Source organism: Quercus suber, unplaced genomic scaffold (genome assembly GCF_002906115.3).
Source record: "Quercus suber isolate HL8 unplaced genomic scaffold, Cork oak 2.0 scaffold_283, whole genome shotgun sequence".
NCBI classification, from domain to species: Eukaryota; Viridiplantae; Streptophyta; class Magnoliopsida; order Fagales; family Fagaceae; genus Quercus; species Quercus suber.
In genome coordinates this window covers 530,658-547,933 of record NW_027069739.1, presented here as the reverse complement: position 1 = coordinate 547,933, position 17,276 = coordinate 530,658, and the positions used below count along the sequence as shown (strand labels likewise).

The 17,276-nt window shown below is 36.1% G+C and overlaps 1 protein-coding gene across 1 annotated transcript; it reads left to right on the top strand.

Annotated features, from left to right (window-relative positions):
• Window positions 1–10,005: 10,005 nt before the first annotated feature.
• Window positions 10,006–16,105, top strand: LOC112025641 (glycine dehydrogenase (decarboxylating), mitochondrial). Its single transcript, XM_024058311.2, has 15 exons — window positions 10,006–11,425; window positions 11,876–12,121; window positions 12,215–12,292; window positions 12,390–12,490; window positions 12,580–12,775; window positions 12,877–13,002; window positions 13,153–13,338; window positions 13,463–13,576; window positions 13,935–14,087; window positions 14,405–14,593; window positions 14,737–14,814; window positions 14,895–15,020; window positions 15,100–15,198; window positions 15,471–15,588; window positions 15,796–16,105. Exons 1-15 carry the CDS (start codon window positions 10,178–10,180, stop codon window positions 15,888–15,890), a joined length of 3,153 nt encoding a protein of 1,050 aa, XP_023914079.1. The 5' UTR covers window positions 10,006–10,177; the 3' UTR covers window positions 15,891–16,105.
• Window positions 16,106–17,276: the final 1,171 nt, after the last annotated feature.

Here is a 17,276-nt window from a genome sequence, read left to right as displayed (position 1 = left end):
GTCGCAATACCTGCACCACCCACATCCATGACCGAACCGGATATTCCAAAACACACCACAGCCCACCCCGATATGGACCCACCTACTTTTCCGCAGCAAATCATGCACACTGTCCCAACAAATACGGAAATCTTGACTGACACTGATCTTTTTAACACCCATATCTCGAAAATTGATAACGCCTTAAATATCTATCCTTTCCCATCTAAGTCAGCCTCACCACAAAAGGAAACCACCCCATGTGTGGACCATCCTATGATCTCTTCCTCTGACCATGCGCACAAAATCCCATTAACAACCCAGTCCTGTGACAACCAGCTTTTTGATACTCCAGTCATGCACGTGCAAGATAATATACATATGCCCTTTCATGGGCCAAAAAAGAAGTTGGACCCAGCCCAAGGTACATGGAAAAGACTTGGGCCTCCACCTGTTGAAACAAAAATAAAACCCGAGGACAAAGCCATGGACCCAAAACATAACTCACCCTCGGCTGGACCAAAACGCAAGTCTGTGGAACAGTCCCATGCACATGCAACCTCCATTGACAAGAAGCAGAAGCTTGAAGATGACCCACGTACTTTGAAAAACTTTGAGACAGACAATTTAGGATAGACGATGGCTGCTTGGCAACACCGTCTGGTCCAATGAGTGTATTAAGTTGGAACTATCGAGGGCTTGGGAACCCCCGAACAGTTAATGCTCTTAAGAGAGCATGGAAAAAAGAAGCTTCCATTTGTGTCTTCTTAATGAAGACAAAACTTTCCACAGATTAGTTGAACGCCAAGAAACAAAACTGGGACTACAATTAGGGTTTTGTGGTCTCTAATGAGGGTCAAAGTGGTGGCTTAGCTCTCCTGTGGAAACCGGATACAAAGGTACATGTCAAAAAATTTTCACATTGGTTTATTGATGCTCATGTGTTCTATGAAACAACAGGAATATGTTGGAGGTTGACAAGTTTCTACGAGCATCCCGAAACTAGCAAACATAAGGAAACTTGGACTCTCCTTGAATCTCTTGGTTAAACAAATCACCTTCCATGGCTCTGCATTGGTGATTTCAATGAGATTACAAGCCAGTCTGAGAAAGCGGGTGGTTGCCTACGGCCAACACGCCAAATGGATTGTTTTCGCACTGCCAATCACCATTGTAATTTTGTTAACCTTGGATATGTTGGCTCTCCATTCACATGGTCAAGAAACCACCCTGTTGAAGGTCATGTTCATATCAGGCTGGACTGAGCCCTGGCCAGCATAACCTGGAAGGCACTATTCCCTAATGCGATTGTCCATCATGTTCCAATGTCATCTTCGGGCTACTCCATGCTCACCATCTGGATACAGCCCCTTACACCTAGACAACCACGATCCCGACCTTTCTTTAGTTTTGAAGCCATATGGCTTCAAGACCCACGGTGTGCTGATATCGTCCAAGAAGCGTGGCATGAAGGTCTCTACAAGCCAGATGGTGCTCCAATCACCAACTTTCATGCTAGCTTCCGTGACCGACTGACTGTTTGGAATAAACATGAATTTGGTCATGTAGGGAATATGATTGCAAAACTGAACCGGAAGCTTCAAGTCCTTTAGCGTCATCCTATCAGCAATGATACTGAAATCCAGGAGATACGAGCATCTTTGAACCGATGGTTAGATGCTGAAAATACAATGTGGCACCAGCGCTCACAAAATTTGTGGATCACTAATGGTGATAGGAACACTTCCTTCTTTCATCAAAAAGCATCAAATCGGAAAGATAGAAACTCCATTCGGGACATTTGTGATGCAACGGGGCAATGGCAGGAGGATGATCACACTACTGAGAACATCATTCTAGATTTTTTTGAGACCATCTTTCGCTCCAATGGGCCTACTGATACCTCAGTCCTGGTTGATGCAGTCCAACCTGTGGTCACAGACGAGATGAATACCTTCCTCACCCAGACTTTCACAGCTGATGAAGTCCACAAAGCTCTTAAACATATGCATCCAAAAAAATCTCCAGGTCCCGATGGTATGCCCCCTCTCTTTTATCAACATTTTTGGTCTCTTACTAGGGAATGTGTCACCAAAACTGTTCTGGATTTCTTGAACTTAGGTATTATTCCTCCAAATTTTAATGAAACACATATTGTTCTCATTCCAAAGACCAAAAATCCCACGAGAGTAACTCAAGACAGACCAATAAGTCTCTATAATGTTATTTCTAGACTCACCTCCAAGTCATTGCTAATCGGCTGAAGCGCTTCTTGCCCCATATTGTAAGTGAAAACCAAAGTGCTTTCATGTCTGACCGCCTCATCACAGACAATATTATTGTTGCCTTTGAAACTATGCACCTCCTTAATCAAAAAAGGAGTGGTAAGATTGGTGAGATGGCCTTAAAGCTAGATATGAGTAAGGCCTTTGATCATGTTGAATGAGGCTGCCTGGAGAAAATTATGCAAAAAATGGGTTTCAATGATAAGTGGGTGAAACTTATAATGCAATGTATTACCTCTGTTACATATTCATCAGGATTAACGAGAAACCCCGAGTTCACACAATCCCTTCTAGGGGTTTGAGACAAAGGGACCCTATTTCTCCCTTCTTGTTTCTTTTCTGTGTAGAGGGACTCTCAGCTCTTCTAAACCAGTCTATAGTTGCTGGACAACTTTGGGGTGTATCAGCTTGCCCACTTGGACTGAGAATCTCTCATCTATTCTTTGTTGATGACAGCATCATTTTTTGCCAAGCAACCCTGGAACAATGCAACCATCTTGAGCATCTTTTAACTATATATGAGCAAGCCTCGAGCCAACAGCTAAATAAGGAGAAAACTGCTCTTTTCTTTAGCAGAAATACCCCATGGGCCACACAAGAAGAGATAAAACTTCGCTTTGGAGCAAAGGTGATCAGACAGCATGAGACTTATTTGGACCTGCCATCCTTAGTGGGCAGATCCAAAAAACACACCTTCAGATCTTTGAAGGAAAAGCTGGACAACAAACTTTCGGGCTGGAAAAAAAAGTTGTTATCCCAAACAGGTAAAGAAGTTCTCATCAAGGCAGTTGCACATGCCATTCCCACATACACAATGAGTCTCTTCAAACTTCTAGACTCCTTATACGATGAATTGCCTGGGATGATTCGAAGATTTTGGTAGGGCCAAAAAGAAGGTAAAAATAAAATGGCATGGCTGAGCTGGGACAGGATGTGCACACCAAAGGAAGAAGGGGGATTGGGTTTCCGAGACCTCAAGGCTTTTAACCTGGCTCTCTTAACTAAACAAGGCTAGCGTTTACAGATGAACAGCAACTCTTTGGTCCATAAAGTACTTAAAGCCCACTATTTTCCAAATACAGATTTCCTACATGCGGAGTTAGGCACGAAACCATCGTTTGCATGGCAAAGCATTTTGGCTGCTCAGTCTGTTATGCAATCAGGCTACCGCTGGCAGGTAGGAGATGACAAGTCCATTGGAGTGTGGACGGATCGTTGGCTGCCAAGACCCTCCACTTTCCATGTCCACACACCCTCGACCTTACTGCCTGTAAATACTACAGTGGATTCTCTCATGGACCAAGAAAGTGGTGAGTGGAATCTAAACCTGATCAACCAGGTTTTCTTCCATGAAGATGCCACATCCATCCTAAGCATTCCTTTGAGCCGCCACAAGCCAAAGGACCGCATGATTTGGGGCTTCACTCCTAGGGGGCGTTTCACTATCAACAGTGCATACAAAGTTGCAAGGACTATCACCCAGCTTTCTACCTCAGCTGAGACATCTCAGAGCAATGAGCAAGCTCAATTTTGGCGCCACATTTGGAATTTGCACATACTCAACAAGATAAAAAATTTTACGTGGAAAGCATGCAACAACATACTTCCCACAAAAGCCAACCTCTACCATAGACGGGTTATCGACGACCCCACCTGTGAGGCTTGCACACTAGCACCAGAAACGGTTGGACATTTATTTTGGGAATGCAATGTTGCTGAGGAAATTTGGACCCTCTCAGACATACCACTAGAGAGAAATGGGATCATTCATAGGCCTTTCATGGACCTCATCTAGTATCTACTCTTCAAACAGCACATGGACACCACACTTATCGAACTGGTAGTCACAATAGCATGGAGTGCATGGTTCAACCGAAACAAAACCCGCCTAGGTGAAGTAAGACAAACTCCGCAAGCAATTCTGAGACGAGCTCGCTCCATATTACATGACTTTCAGCTTGCACACCTACGGCCCATTTGCTCAAAGAAGCCATGGATGGTCGTTGGGTCCCACCTGTGTTTCCCTAGTACAAGGTTAACATAGATGCTGTAGTCTTCTCTCAGCTTGGCATGATTGGCGTCGGTGTGATTATTAGGGACCACCTTGGATCTGTTGTCGCAGCCTTAAGCAAACGCCTTCCTCTCCCGTTGGATCCTCTGGAGGCAGAAGCAAAGGCAATGGATGAAGCCACTATTTTTGCATGGGACATAGGAGTCAAAGATGTCATCTTCGAGTCAGATTCCATGCTGGTTTTCCATGCTATGGAGAACCCCACGAACGTCCTAGTCTCTATCTCTACCGTGGTCTCAAGTTTCTGTTCAAGATTTCCTATGTTTCGTACTTTCCAATCATCCCACGTGAGGCGACAAGGAAATAGACCAACTCATACTTTAGCTACTTTTGCGAAGAATATTGACTCTTTTGTAACTTGGATGGAAGAGTGTCCACCTTTCCTTGCATCTTCAGTTTCGCAAGATGCTATGTACTGTTTTGCTACTTAATAAAATGAGAGTATTTCTTATCAAAAAAAAAAACTGGATATTTTGTGATTTATTTTTTAAAATTCAAAATTCACTTACGATTCTCTAAAAAAGCAAAAAAAGAAAAGAGATACTAGTATTTAGACATATTAAATGATCAATTTTGTACTATATTACAAACAAAATTGCGAACTTATATGCTCTTGAAAATTCAAATTTTAACTTGAAAACAATTCTAAATTTTTGAATTTATTATCTAATAATTATATTTTATTAATTATACACAAATTTTATTGAGGAAGATAAATTATAACATTAGAATTTAGTGATTCTTTTATTTTTTTTTTATTACTTCAAATGTAATAAATTTTTTTTTTTAATGTTTCCAAATAAAACTTGTTTTGCTTTATTTATTTTATTTCAACATTTGCTTTTCTTTTGTAGGTTTTGAGCCTTTAGAAAACATTGTTAAAATATAAATGATTTCCTTTTTCTTTTATAAATGAAGTTTGCATATAAAAAAATAAACTATACCTTCCCTTAAAAGTTATCATGACTTTTGAGTGAAATTTGTATTGTGTCTTTGTGTTGAAACATCATTTCTTCTCCCTTATGTGTGTTTGATTCTAAAAAAAATCCAATACTTATTAACTTATTATATAAATGGAAAAAGGAAATGCATAAATGGAAATCCATCAAAAAAGAAAGAAAAAAGTTATAGGAAAAAAAAAAAAAAAAAACTCTAAAGATGCGAGCAGAAGAAAAAGGGTGAGAATTGAATATAGCAAATCGATTACAAGACAAATTAATAACCTTCGGAATTTCTAGGCAGGCAAATTAAACCCCCACCCACCCTCCTCCTCCTCCTCCTCCTCCTCCTCCTCCTAGATTCCTTAACTGTTTCAAAATGGTGAGACTCACCGCCCTTGATTGGCGCAAAATCTGATGACATTTAGAATGGGGAGATAAAGATAAGCATGCGAGAAGTGTTATGGACCCTTTTGCAAACAGTAAAGGAACAATTGTATATGGTGAACAGACTCTTATAATCAACTAGTGCAAGACAAATATTGTAAATAGTTAATAGCCATTATTGTAGTCAATAAATTGTAAATAGCCAAAAGCCATTATTATTATTATTCTTTTGTATTATCATACTAAAAGATGTGTCTCTTCCTTCAAAAAAAAAAAAAAGACGTGTCTCCGCATTTGTTTGTGCTTAGTGGCAAACATTTTATTCACAACCTATCGCAGCGCCAGAAAAAGGGAGGATGAAGAGAAGTTGACAATCAATGTGAGATTTAGTAGGACTAAATACTTTGATTGTTGTTGTTGGGATGTTCTACTAATTAGAAACTATTGATTGAACATTTATTTTTAGGTAAATTTGGGGCCAATGCTTATAAGTTTGGAACCACAAATTATCCTGGCATCTTCTTAAGCACCTATGACTTCCAAAACTAGTTAAACACTAATAATACCATTGGTTGTTCAGCTTGGTCATTTATTATTGGCTTGTGAGTTGTGATATGACAAACGCAGACACAAATTGGTTGGTACTTGTGGTTGGTGAAAAATAACTCCTTGTGCTTAAAGTATAATGTTTTATTGACTAGTCAGGCCGGCGGAGACAAAGGTAGGACAGAAGCATTTATCCTACACCAACTGCTTTTGATTTTTTAAGTGTTAGTACTGTGCTCTAGGAAAATACTAAGCAACTTAGATTTTTCTTCTTTCAGATTAAAAGTTGGTGCTGCTGAATGCCTATAAAAATAGCAAAGGATTTGGATAATAACTCAAATTTGTTACATGAGAATTATAAAAATTTGATTGAATAATTAATAAAAAAATTTAGAAATTTTGGTGTTTAAAGAATATTTTATGAGATTACCATCTCATAATACGTGGAACTCATAGATATTAAACCTACATATACTATAAAGGATAGATTTCTTGAAACTATTTCATAATATGCTTTTTCTATCTAAAGGAAGGGTTGTGGCATGTAAGATGACCATTTAATTTTATAGTAACTCTTTTAGACCCAAAATTTCAAAATATTTGATGTCTCTTGGTATTGAGTCCATGATTTGAATTTGAGTTCAAATTTTCGAGGGCCATATGTAAGGTAACAAGATACTCAAGGCTTTGTGAAATCTTTGGTGAAATTCTTTGTGTAAGTAGACTGAGTCTTTATTAATTTATGATTTGCAATTGACTATTATTATTTAAAATTATAGTAATAAAAAAAATAAAAAGACTTTGATTTTTATGTGGATTCATTTGCTCTTGTTGTTCCACACCTAAAGTATAGTTTCTTAGATATGAATTGACTAATACCTAAATACTTGGGCTTTATAGACACAACAAATTTGACAAAAACTTAAGATATGTTAACGTGACAAATTGTTAATGGTATATGAAAATGTGATGTCAGTGGTAGGCTCAGATGAAAATCTATAAAAACTTATCAACTTAATTGATATAAAAATTATTGTCAAATTTTTTGTGTACATAACATTACTCTATTTAGATAGTCTCATATTGCTGAGTTTCCTAAGAAATTTCAAGGTTGATTGATTCTGGCTAGGGTGCTTGGTTGGTAAGTAATTTGCATCATCAGTACGTAGCATCCTTATTATTATTTGGAGAATGTTAGCATCACCCACCCAACCAATGAACTGCCATATTTTATAAACATGTGAATTTCATCTTGTACATGTTATTTGGAGCAATTATACTAACGCTCACACATTAGCATGATGTACACAAATGATTAATGGATAAATTACATTTTCAATTCTATTATTTATGGGCAGTTTAAAATTAAACCTCACATTTCAAAAATCTCAAAATAAACTCTAAACTTTCAAATACGTATAATTCAAACCATAAACTCATTTTACGTGACGTTGTTAATGAAAAGTGTTTAAACAAAATGACATTTAAGTGTTTTTTTTTTTTTTTTAATCACATCAAGAGTGATAGAGTGAACTAATTTTCAAATATAATAGATTTATGTATTGAAATAACCACACAAACTTGCTTTATTTATTAAAAAATTTTCTATCAATAACATCACTGTGGGATTGTCTGCTTTAGAGAATAGGCCACAGGCATGCTTAGAGTGCAACATCCTGAGCTTCTATCTCCTGCACGGCTTTGTCTTCTTTGCGAGTGTGGAAGGCATACTTAGGCATGCCTTCCACACTCACAAAGAGGACAAAGCCGTGCAAGGGATAGAAGCTCAAGACGTTGCACTCTAAGCATGCCTGTGGCCTGCCCTCTAAAGCGGACAAATAGATTGTGTTACCCCACACACTATAAAGAGGTGTATGGTTTTAATTTAGGATTTTTTTTTTAATTTATTGTTTATTTGAAAATTTTAAAACTTTAAAATTTATTTTGAATATTTTTGACTTTTAAAATATAATAGTTAATCAAATTCCGCTGTCTTAGCCAAAAAAAGATATTCATTCAACATCAAAGATGGTTGAGAATCTTAAAGTTTGTTCAAGTTAAAAACTCAAACAATAAGCAAAAGTAAAATTGTATATATATAAAACAGGAACTTCCTATATGAAAGTATGAGATTCTATCATGTGACACATTTGATGAGAATTCTTTTATTTAATCTTCCTCATTATCTTTTAATTTGTTATATGTATTACTCTTTTTTAAAAGTGAAATAGATACTATTCAATATTCATTTAAATTTCCACCTATAAGTAAATGTTTTAATTACATCAACAAAAAAAGGATAAAGGTTTTAATGAATTACTTAATTAATTATAAAAAATAATGATTTATTTTTATTCAACAATAAATGATTTTATTTCCTTAGTTTTAAAATTTGTAAAATTTTTGGGCAACCACTTAGTAGGATATATATAATCCTTAAAAAAAAAAAAATTGTGCACCACAATTGGCTTCCCTAAGTATAAATGCTAAGTATATGTAAATAAATGTGTTGGCTGATAAAATTTTAAAATAAAAGGTCGCCAACATATGTTATTTTTTGCATCAAGGACATCTTCATTAGATTTAAAATAATAATAATAATAATAATAATAATAATAATAATAATGTAAATGATAAATTCTTATAACAATGAATCACAAGTTCACAACTCACAAGTCAAGTCTCACCTTCAGAAAGTTGTGGTGTACTAGAATTTTGGTACCACTTTCTTTAAAACGAAAACTTGGCAGATGTGACAAAATTCTGCACTGACAGAGAGATCAAAGCAGAGCCAATCCCGTGAATTGGTCACATGCTTGCCAAGTTTGGTAGAAGCGTGTGCGCTTTATGATTAACGGGCACCGAATCTTTTGACCTGCGCATGCTACCAACTCCCCATGATTCCAAAGAGATGCAGAGATTCTCTGAGGATCTCACAAATATGGTCCGAGAAAATATAGATAGTCAGATGAGAAAATAAATTGCAATGACAGCTAGCAAAGAGTGGAAAAGTGCAAGTGTGCAACATAGCTCATCTTTATTGTGATGTCAACTCATATGTATAAATATTTGTAAAGGTGTGAAAGAGAATATCGAGGTTCAAGTATATAGAAAATAGTTTCACACATATATATACTCTTAAATTATGATAGATTAAAAATCTATCTTGTATAAAAAAATAAAAAATAAAAAAAGTGGAGGAATGCATGCATATTCTTTGCTATTGCTACAATTAATCACTCCAAAATAGCATCATTCCATCAATTAATTTTAATTATCACCTGCATTAAAAATAAAGTATTAGTAATTGATATAAAATTAACAACAACAAAAAATCTATAATTACAATAAGCCTTTTTTGACATATCATAATATTTTCACAACAAATAAATTGTGTACAAATATCCATTAAAAAAAAAAGTTGTGCACAAATATAATAAAATATCACAATATTTTAAGAAAAGTCTCAATTTAAGTGATAGTGGTTTGAAATATTATTTTATTTTATTTTGATTTATAATCTACTAACACTTTTAACTTATCATGAAAATGTTGTCACACATTAGAACTCTCTCTATATCCTTGATTCCAATTCAAAGGATGCTTGAGTTTATATATACTTCCTCTTTATTTATATACAATTTTTTTTTTTAAATTATGAATATTTAAATAGAATTGTTATGTGAAAGAGAAAAAATAATACCAACCACCAACCCCCAATCCCCCACTTTCGTATACAAGAACTTTACTGTTATATAAACACATTTATATCTCTCTCTTTCTCTCACCAATTCCCACTTTCATTTCTTTCTCCCAAAAAAAAAAAAAAAAAAATCCCACTTTCATTTCATGCAAAATAACTTAAGATAGCCCAAATATTTACTAGTAGAGTCCATATCCTCTGTTTCCTCTGTTTCTCTCTTTTCATTCACCAACTTCCACATTCCTCTGTTTGACTCTATTTCTGATTCATGGACCGTGCTCGTCGGCTCGCCAACCAGGCGTTTCTCCGACGACTCGTGTCCGAATCAAAACACCCACGTCCTTCTTCTTCTTCTCCTCCTTCCCCTGTTTTTACATACTCTGTTTCAACCTCAAGGTATTTCTCATCTCTAGCTCCCTCGATCCTTGCAAACTCTCGCTCACTATTTCAAACCAGTGCCTCAATTCCAAATGGATTTTCTCTTAACTCTCAAATCAGATCCATATCCATGGATTCACTTAAACCCAGTGACACTTTTCCTCGCCGCCATAACTCTGCAACCTCAGATGAACAAACCAAAATGGCTCAACTTTGTGGCTTCCAAAGCCTCGATTCTCTCATTGATGCCACAGTCCCCAAGTCAATCCGTATTGGGTCGATGGACTTTACCAAGTTCGATGAGGGATTGACAGAGAGCCAAATGATAGAGCACATGAAAAATTTGGCTTCAAAGAACAAGATTTTCAAGTCCTTCATTGGGATGGGCTATTATAACACATATGTCCCTCCTGTGATTTTAAGGAACATCATGGAAAACCCAGGTTGGTATACACAGTATACACCTTACCAGGCTGAGATATCTCAGGGCAGGCTTGAGTCTTTGCTCAATTACCAAACCATGGTCTCTGACCTTACTGGATTGCCAATGTCCAATGCTTCATTGCTCGATGAAGCAACCGCGGCGGCAGAGGCAATGGCCATGTGTAATAACATCCAAAAGGGTAAAAAGAAGACATTTCTGATTGCTAATAATTGTCACCCTCAGACCATTGATGTTTGCGAGACTAGAGCTGGTGGGTTTGGTCTTAAAGTGGTTGTTAAGGATGTTAAGGAGTTTGATTATGAATCCAATGATGTTTGTGGGGTTTTGGTTCAGTATCCAGGGACACAAGGCGAGGTTTTGGATTATGAGGAGCTTATAAAGAATGCACATGCTAAAGGGGTTAAGGTGGTTATGGCAACTGATCTTCTAGCATTGACTATTTTGAAGGCACCTGGCGAATTGGGTGCTGATATTGCTGTTGGGTCAGCTCAGAGGTTTGGTGTGCCAATGGGTTATGGGGGTCCCCATGCTGCATTCTTAGCTACTTCACAGGAGTATAAGAGGATGATGCCTGGGAGAATTATTGGCGTTAGTATCGATTCTACGGGAAAGCCTGCACTCCGAATGGCAATGCAGACTAGGGAGCAGCATATCCGGAGAGATAAAGCCACTAGCAATATCTGTACTGCGCAGGTTTGATAGTTTTATTTATCCAGTCGGTCAAACTTATGGTTTTGATTTAGGCTGCCTTGCATATTTAGAATTAGTATAATTTTCAAGTAGATGATAAATTATTTTAAGTTTGCAACTCTTCAGTTCAGTGCAAAGAAGTAAAAAAGGAATAAATATAGTGATAATTTGAATCCGCAAAAAGGTTAAGTGCTAATTTTGGATAACTGATATTGTGACTATATTTGTGGAGAAGTGAGTGATCATTGATTTCAAATTTTATTTGTTGTCATATGTTTGAATGTGCAGCCTTCGGAAATAATACTATCACAATGATGCATACCTTGTTGAATAACATAAGTGCCTTTATATTCCCTTTGCTTGTTTTTCATATAAAAAAGAAAAACTTGGAACCTGAAGGTTTAAATTGCAGACTATGCTTATTATTAAAGGAAAAGATTTTTTGAATTTTAGGCATTACTTGCAAATATGGCTGCCATGTATGCTGTCTATCACGGGCCTGAAGGACTCAAGACCATTGCTCAGAGAGTTCATGGTCTTGCTGCAACATTTGTATGTGGCCTGAAGAAGCTTGGCACAGTGGAGGTTCAGGGGCTTCCTTTCTTTGACACCGTGAGGATCAAGTGCTCCGACTCAAAGGCAATTGCTGATGCTGCTTACAAAAAGGAAATGAATCTGCGGGTTGTTGATTCAAACACGGTAATTGTGGTTTTAGATAACATTGTGATCACTATTGTTTTATGCTTTCATTTGATAGTAATATTGAGAAATCATTTTATTTGGGCATTCCAGATTACTATTTCCTTTGATGAGACAACAACACTAGAGGATGTGGACCAGCTTTTTGAAGTGTTTTCTTGTGGCAAACCAGTGAGAGCCTCCATCCCTCTTACTTATGATAAAATGTTTGAAACTATTCCCATTATTTGGTTGTTCAATTTTAAGTGTTTCATATTGCAATTGTCAGGTGACATTCAGTGCTGCCTCTCTTGCACCAGAGGTTGATACCCTGATCCCAACTGGGCTTATCAGAGAGAGTCCATATCTTACCCATCCGATCTTTAACACGTAGAATCCTACTCTAATGACTCAGTAGTTGTTCTTTTCAATCCAAGAGCTGCTCTGACAATTTTTATTTATTTATTTTTTTTTATCAGATATCATACTGAGCATGAGCTGCTCAGATACATTCATAGGTTACAATCAAAGGATCTGTCCTTGTGCCACAGCATGATTCCTCTAGGATCATGTACAATGAAACTAAATGCCACGACAGAGATGATGCCTGTGACATGGCCTAGCTTTGCTAATATTCACCCTTTTGCTCCAATTGAACAAGCCCAGGGATATCAGGTAATGTACTTCTTCTGTGGCTTTTACTTCGCTTTGAGATCTCAAATGTGTGCAGGCAAAGGTTAGCCATCATATTGACCATTTATCTTCCATTTTCTTAGGAAATGTTTGATGACTTGGGCAAACTCTTGTGCACCATCACTGGATTTGACTCTTTCTCTTTACAACCCAATGCTGGTGCTGCTGGAGAGTATGCTGGGCTAATGGTCATACGTGCTTACCATATGGTATATTGAAATCTTCAAACCTAAATTGATTGTTCCTTTTAGAAGTGCATATCTTCACATTATTGTTTTCTTTTGAGTTCTTTTAACACTGTAAAAAATGCTTCTTCTTTTTTTCTAGTTTTCATACCCATCTGTCAATAATAAATGCAGGCCAGAGGAGACCATCACCGCAATGTTTGTATTATACCTGTGTCTGCACATGGTACCAATCCTGCAAGTGCTGCTATGTGTGGAATGAAAATTGTTGCTGTTGGAACTGATGCAAAAGGAAACATTAATATTGATGAGTTAAAAGAGGCTGCTGAAGCAAATAGGGAGAATTTATCCGCACTCATGGTATGGTTAGCAGCATTCTTAACTGTATTACTTCAAAAAAAAAAAAAAAAAAAAAAAAAAAACCAGACTTTAACAAAAGTTCCACTACACAGTCAAAGTGCATGATTGTTTACTACATCTCCAGGTTACCTATCCTTCAACTCATGGTGTGTATGAAGAAGCCATTGATGAGATATGTAAGATTATTCATGACAATGGAGGTCAAGTTTACATGGATGGGGCTAACATGAATGCACAGGTTTGTTCTCTCTCCTCTCAATTCATTTCATATCCTACAAGTGATTGAAGAGTGTTTCAAAGAGTAATTCATAAATCAATATTAAAATCTTCTTCACCTTATTGCTTTTACTTTCCAACTAGTAAATTTCCCTCAAAGCTGGATCCAATTTCCAGTAATTTAAGTAGCCTACTCTCGCCTGTCTTTCGGCTTACAAAGTGTAGATAAATAGAAGGTTGCATGCATGAATCCGAGAAATTGGCTACCGCAGTTGGAATTATGGCTTAGATGAGTTGAGCTGTTTGTGACTATTAATTAATTTTAGGAACATATGCATCTCCTTGTTAATGATATTTCAGATTATTTTTCCTCATTACAGGTTGGTTTAACAAGCCCAGGTTGGATTGGAGCAGATGTTTGCCATCTCAATCTGCATAAAACATTTTGCATTCCTCATGGAGGAGGTGGTCCTGGTATGGGTCCCATTGGCGTGAAGGAACACTTGGCACCATTTCTACCATCACATCCTGTGGTAAGAGAAACCTGTCACATCACATATGATGTCAAAATACGCTAGAATAAGTCTTAAATCTGTTCTGAAAATTTTAACTTTCTGATTGAAGAATGATACTACTATATGCAAACCCTTAAACAACTGTCAAACATGTTGAGTATATTGAACATGAAAAAATAATTATTCACCCGGGTTTTTTGGTGCATCTGACATGAACCACTTGCTTTAAGATTCTCATTGATAATCCTAGAAAATGTGTTCCCAACTTTTGGATTGCAATTCTATAAGATACATTCATCAATCTGTCGCAATAATGTTTTTCCTTGCCTTTGCAGGTACCGGCAGTTGGTATTCCAGCACCAAAAAGGGCTCAACCTCTTGGTACCATCTCTGCTGCTCCTTGGGGTTCTGCACTTATTTTGCCAATTTCATATACATACATAGCCATGATGGGTTCTAAGGGCCTCACTGAAGCCTCAAAGATAGCAATCTTGAATGCAAACTACATGGCAAAACGTTTGGAGGTTCTTAAATCATCCTTTTTATCTTTTGGTTTTATGTTTGCACATATGTGTTGATTTTGAAAAATAATTTTATTTGGCTTTGCGCAGCATGAAATAGAAGTTCATTGTTTTCTTAGTCTAATATAATGATGTGGACATTACAGAGCCACTACCCCATTCTTTTTCGAGGAGTCAATGGAACAGTCGCCCATGAATTCATCATTGACTTGAGGGCTTTCAAGGTATCTCAAATCATACTCTTCCTACAGATTCCCAATTCTGTAAGTTTACATTGGCTTACCGTGAGTCATTTTAATTGCAGAACACAGCTGGTATAGAGCCTGAAGATGTTGCTAAACGTCTTATGGATTATGGTTTTCATGGACCAACAATGTCATGGCCAGTTCCAGGGACACTGATGATTGAACCAACAGAAAGTGAAAGCAAGGTACACCAATTGTTCCTTTTCTTCCTCCTTTTCTTATCTTCTTGTGTTGGTTAAGAACAAATTGTTATCTTCTTTACAGGCAGAGTTAGACAGATTTTGTGACACTCTAATATCCATTAGAGAAGAAATTGCTCAGATTGAAAATGGGAAAGCTGATATTCATAACAATGTTCTCAAGGTAAACAAAATATGTTTCTCCACAAACTGCCTCATTAGTTTTCTTACACTTCCCATATAGAATTACTCTTTGCAATTGGGGTTGAACAGGTCAAAGTTATACTTTTTGTATGTAATAGCTTGGTTATTAGCACATATACGTAAATATAGAATTACTCTTTGCAATTGGGGTTGCACAGGTCAAAGTTATACTTTTTGTATGTAATAGCTTGGTTATTAGCACATATACGTAAATGTATTTGAAACAAAATTAACTGAGAATTATATGCACAGGGCGCTCCTCATCCACCATCGCTACTCATGGAGGATATATGGACAAAACCATATTCAAGAGAGTATGCCGCCTTCCCTGCTTCTTGGCTGCGAGCTGCTAAGTTCTGGCCTTCAACTGGTATGTCTGATAATGTTGAAAATTTTTGAAGTATTTGTAGTCTTGTACTTTACGCATATGTTCCATATAGCTAATAGAACCTAAAACCCATGGATTTAATGTGCACAAACTGGTATACCAAGCCTATGCATTAGCTATGTGCATATATTCTGAAGTGACAAATGAATGTTAAATACTAATTGGACTTCTTTGGATTTTGTTAACCAGGACGCATAGACAATGTGTATGGTGACCGCAACCTCATTTGTACCCTTCTTACTCCATCTGAAGTTGCTGAAGAACAAGCTGCAGCTAGTGCATAGACATGTGGTTATGCCTTATGAAGTTTCTTGGAGATGGAACCACCATTACGTTCTCTTTATTGTATATGAAAATATTCATTTTCCTTGGTTTGGTTAGGGATGTGGATCAATTTGTGCCCATTCTAACTTCTATTGATACAAAAAAAAAGGAAAAGGCGTCACTTCGATTCTGATTTATTTTCCGATTTCAATAGATGGGTTTTTGTTCTTTTTTATCCCTTTTAATTCTTTACAAGGATTGGTGTTGTGTTAGCATTAGCCATAGGTTGGATGAACCTTCATGTTGTTAGTTGGATACATATCATTTCAAGCTTTGATTTAAACAAAAAGATTAAACTGTGGTACCAGCTGAGTTCCCACATGATATGCGATGTAACTTATTATTAGTTTTCTCCAATATTTCAATAAGATTTAGTTTAACTGGTTAGCACCTCAATTTCCAATAGAGAGATTCATATACCCTCTCTCAACTATCGATGTATAAAAAATAAAAATAAAAAATTCAATAATTTTCCTTGTAAAAAAAAAAGGTAATCTTTAATTATTTTATAGACAAAATATAAAGACACTAAAAATAGTGTAGTGATTTGATCATACTATATATGTGTGTGTTTTTAAATTAAAAATTGCATGATGTAGTGGCTCATATAGATAGGTATGTTTCATGCCTACTAAAAAATGCAAATGTCCTTTAATTTTTTTTTTTACATTCTGGATTTTGGATTTTTTGTTAGTAAAGTTTTTTTTTTTTCCCCTTTTTGTTAGACATTGTTTCAATTGTTGCAAAGACAACAATAATTTGAGTAAGAATACCATATTTCAATCAATTATTCCTCACATAAAAAAAGTTTTTTTTAAAAAATCAATTGTTTCTCATATAAAACTTAGAAAAATGATATTAAAATTTTATTATGCTTAAAATAATTAATATAACAAAATAAATACATTCATTCTATTAGTTATTTTTCTAATTACATAGAATAAATACTACAATAAATAAATAAATAAATATATATATGTATATGTGTGTGTATGTATCTATGTATGTATGTATGCATGCATGCACCTACGTATGTGTGTTAAGATTAAAGGGTTGTGTCACTAAAAAGAGTTGAGAAATTTAAAGAGTTAAGATTAATTTTAGTGAATTCATAAATATTTTATTTTTTTATTTTTTAGTTTTTGTGTCAATTGTTGTTGTAGGGTTAAGATTTGTGGCCCAAACCCAAAACAATAAATTTGTAGAGTGTGGATAATAGAGTTAGGTTGACTGTGAAGCTCACAACGGTTGATCACAACGTCCAAATATAAACCAGCATAAAAATACACATAAAAATCAAATAAGCTGAAGTCCGAAGAGACTTATGATAAATTGAATACTGGTTA

What these genes read in the sequence shown, in the direction of transcription:
- LOC112025641 (XM_024058311.2), top strand. Translation starts at nt 10,178, where the DNA reads ATGGACCGTGCTCGTCGGCTCGCCAACCAGGCGTTTCTCCGACGACTC. An exon ending in ACCCATCCGATCTTTAACAC is followed by an intron (nt 12,491 to 12,579) that starts GTAGAATCCTAC and finishes TTTTTTTATCAG; the next exon opens with ATATCATACTGAGCATGAGC. An exon ending in TTCATAACAATGTTCTCAAG is followed by an intron (nt 15,199 to 15,470) that starts GTAAACAAAATA and finishes TTATATGCACAG; the next exon opens with GGCGCTCCTCATCCACCATC.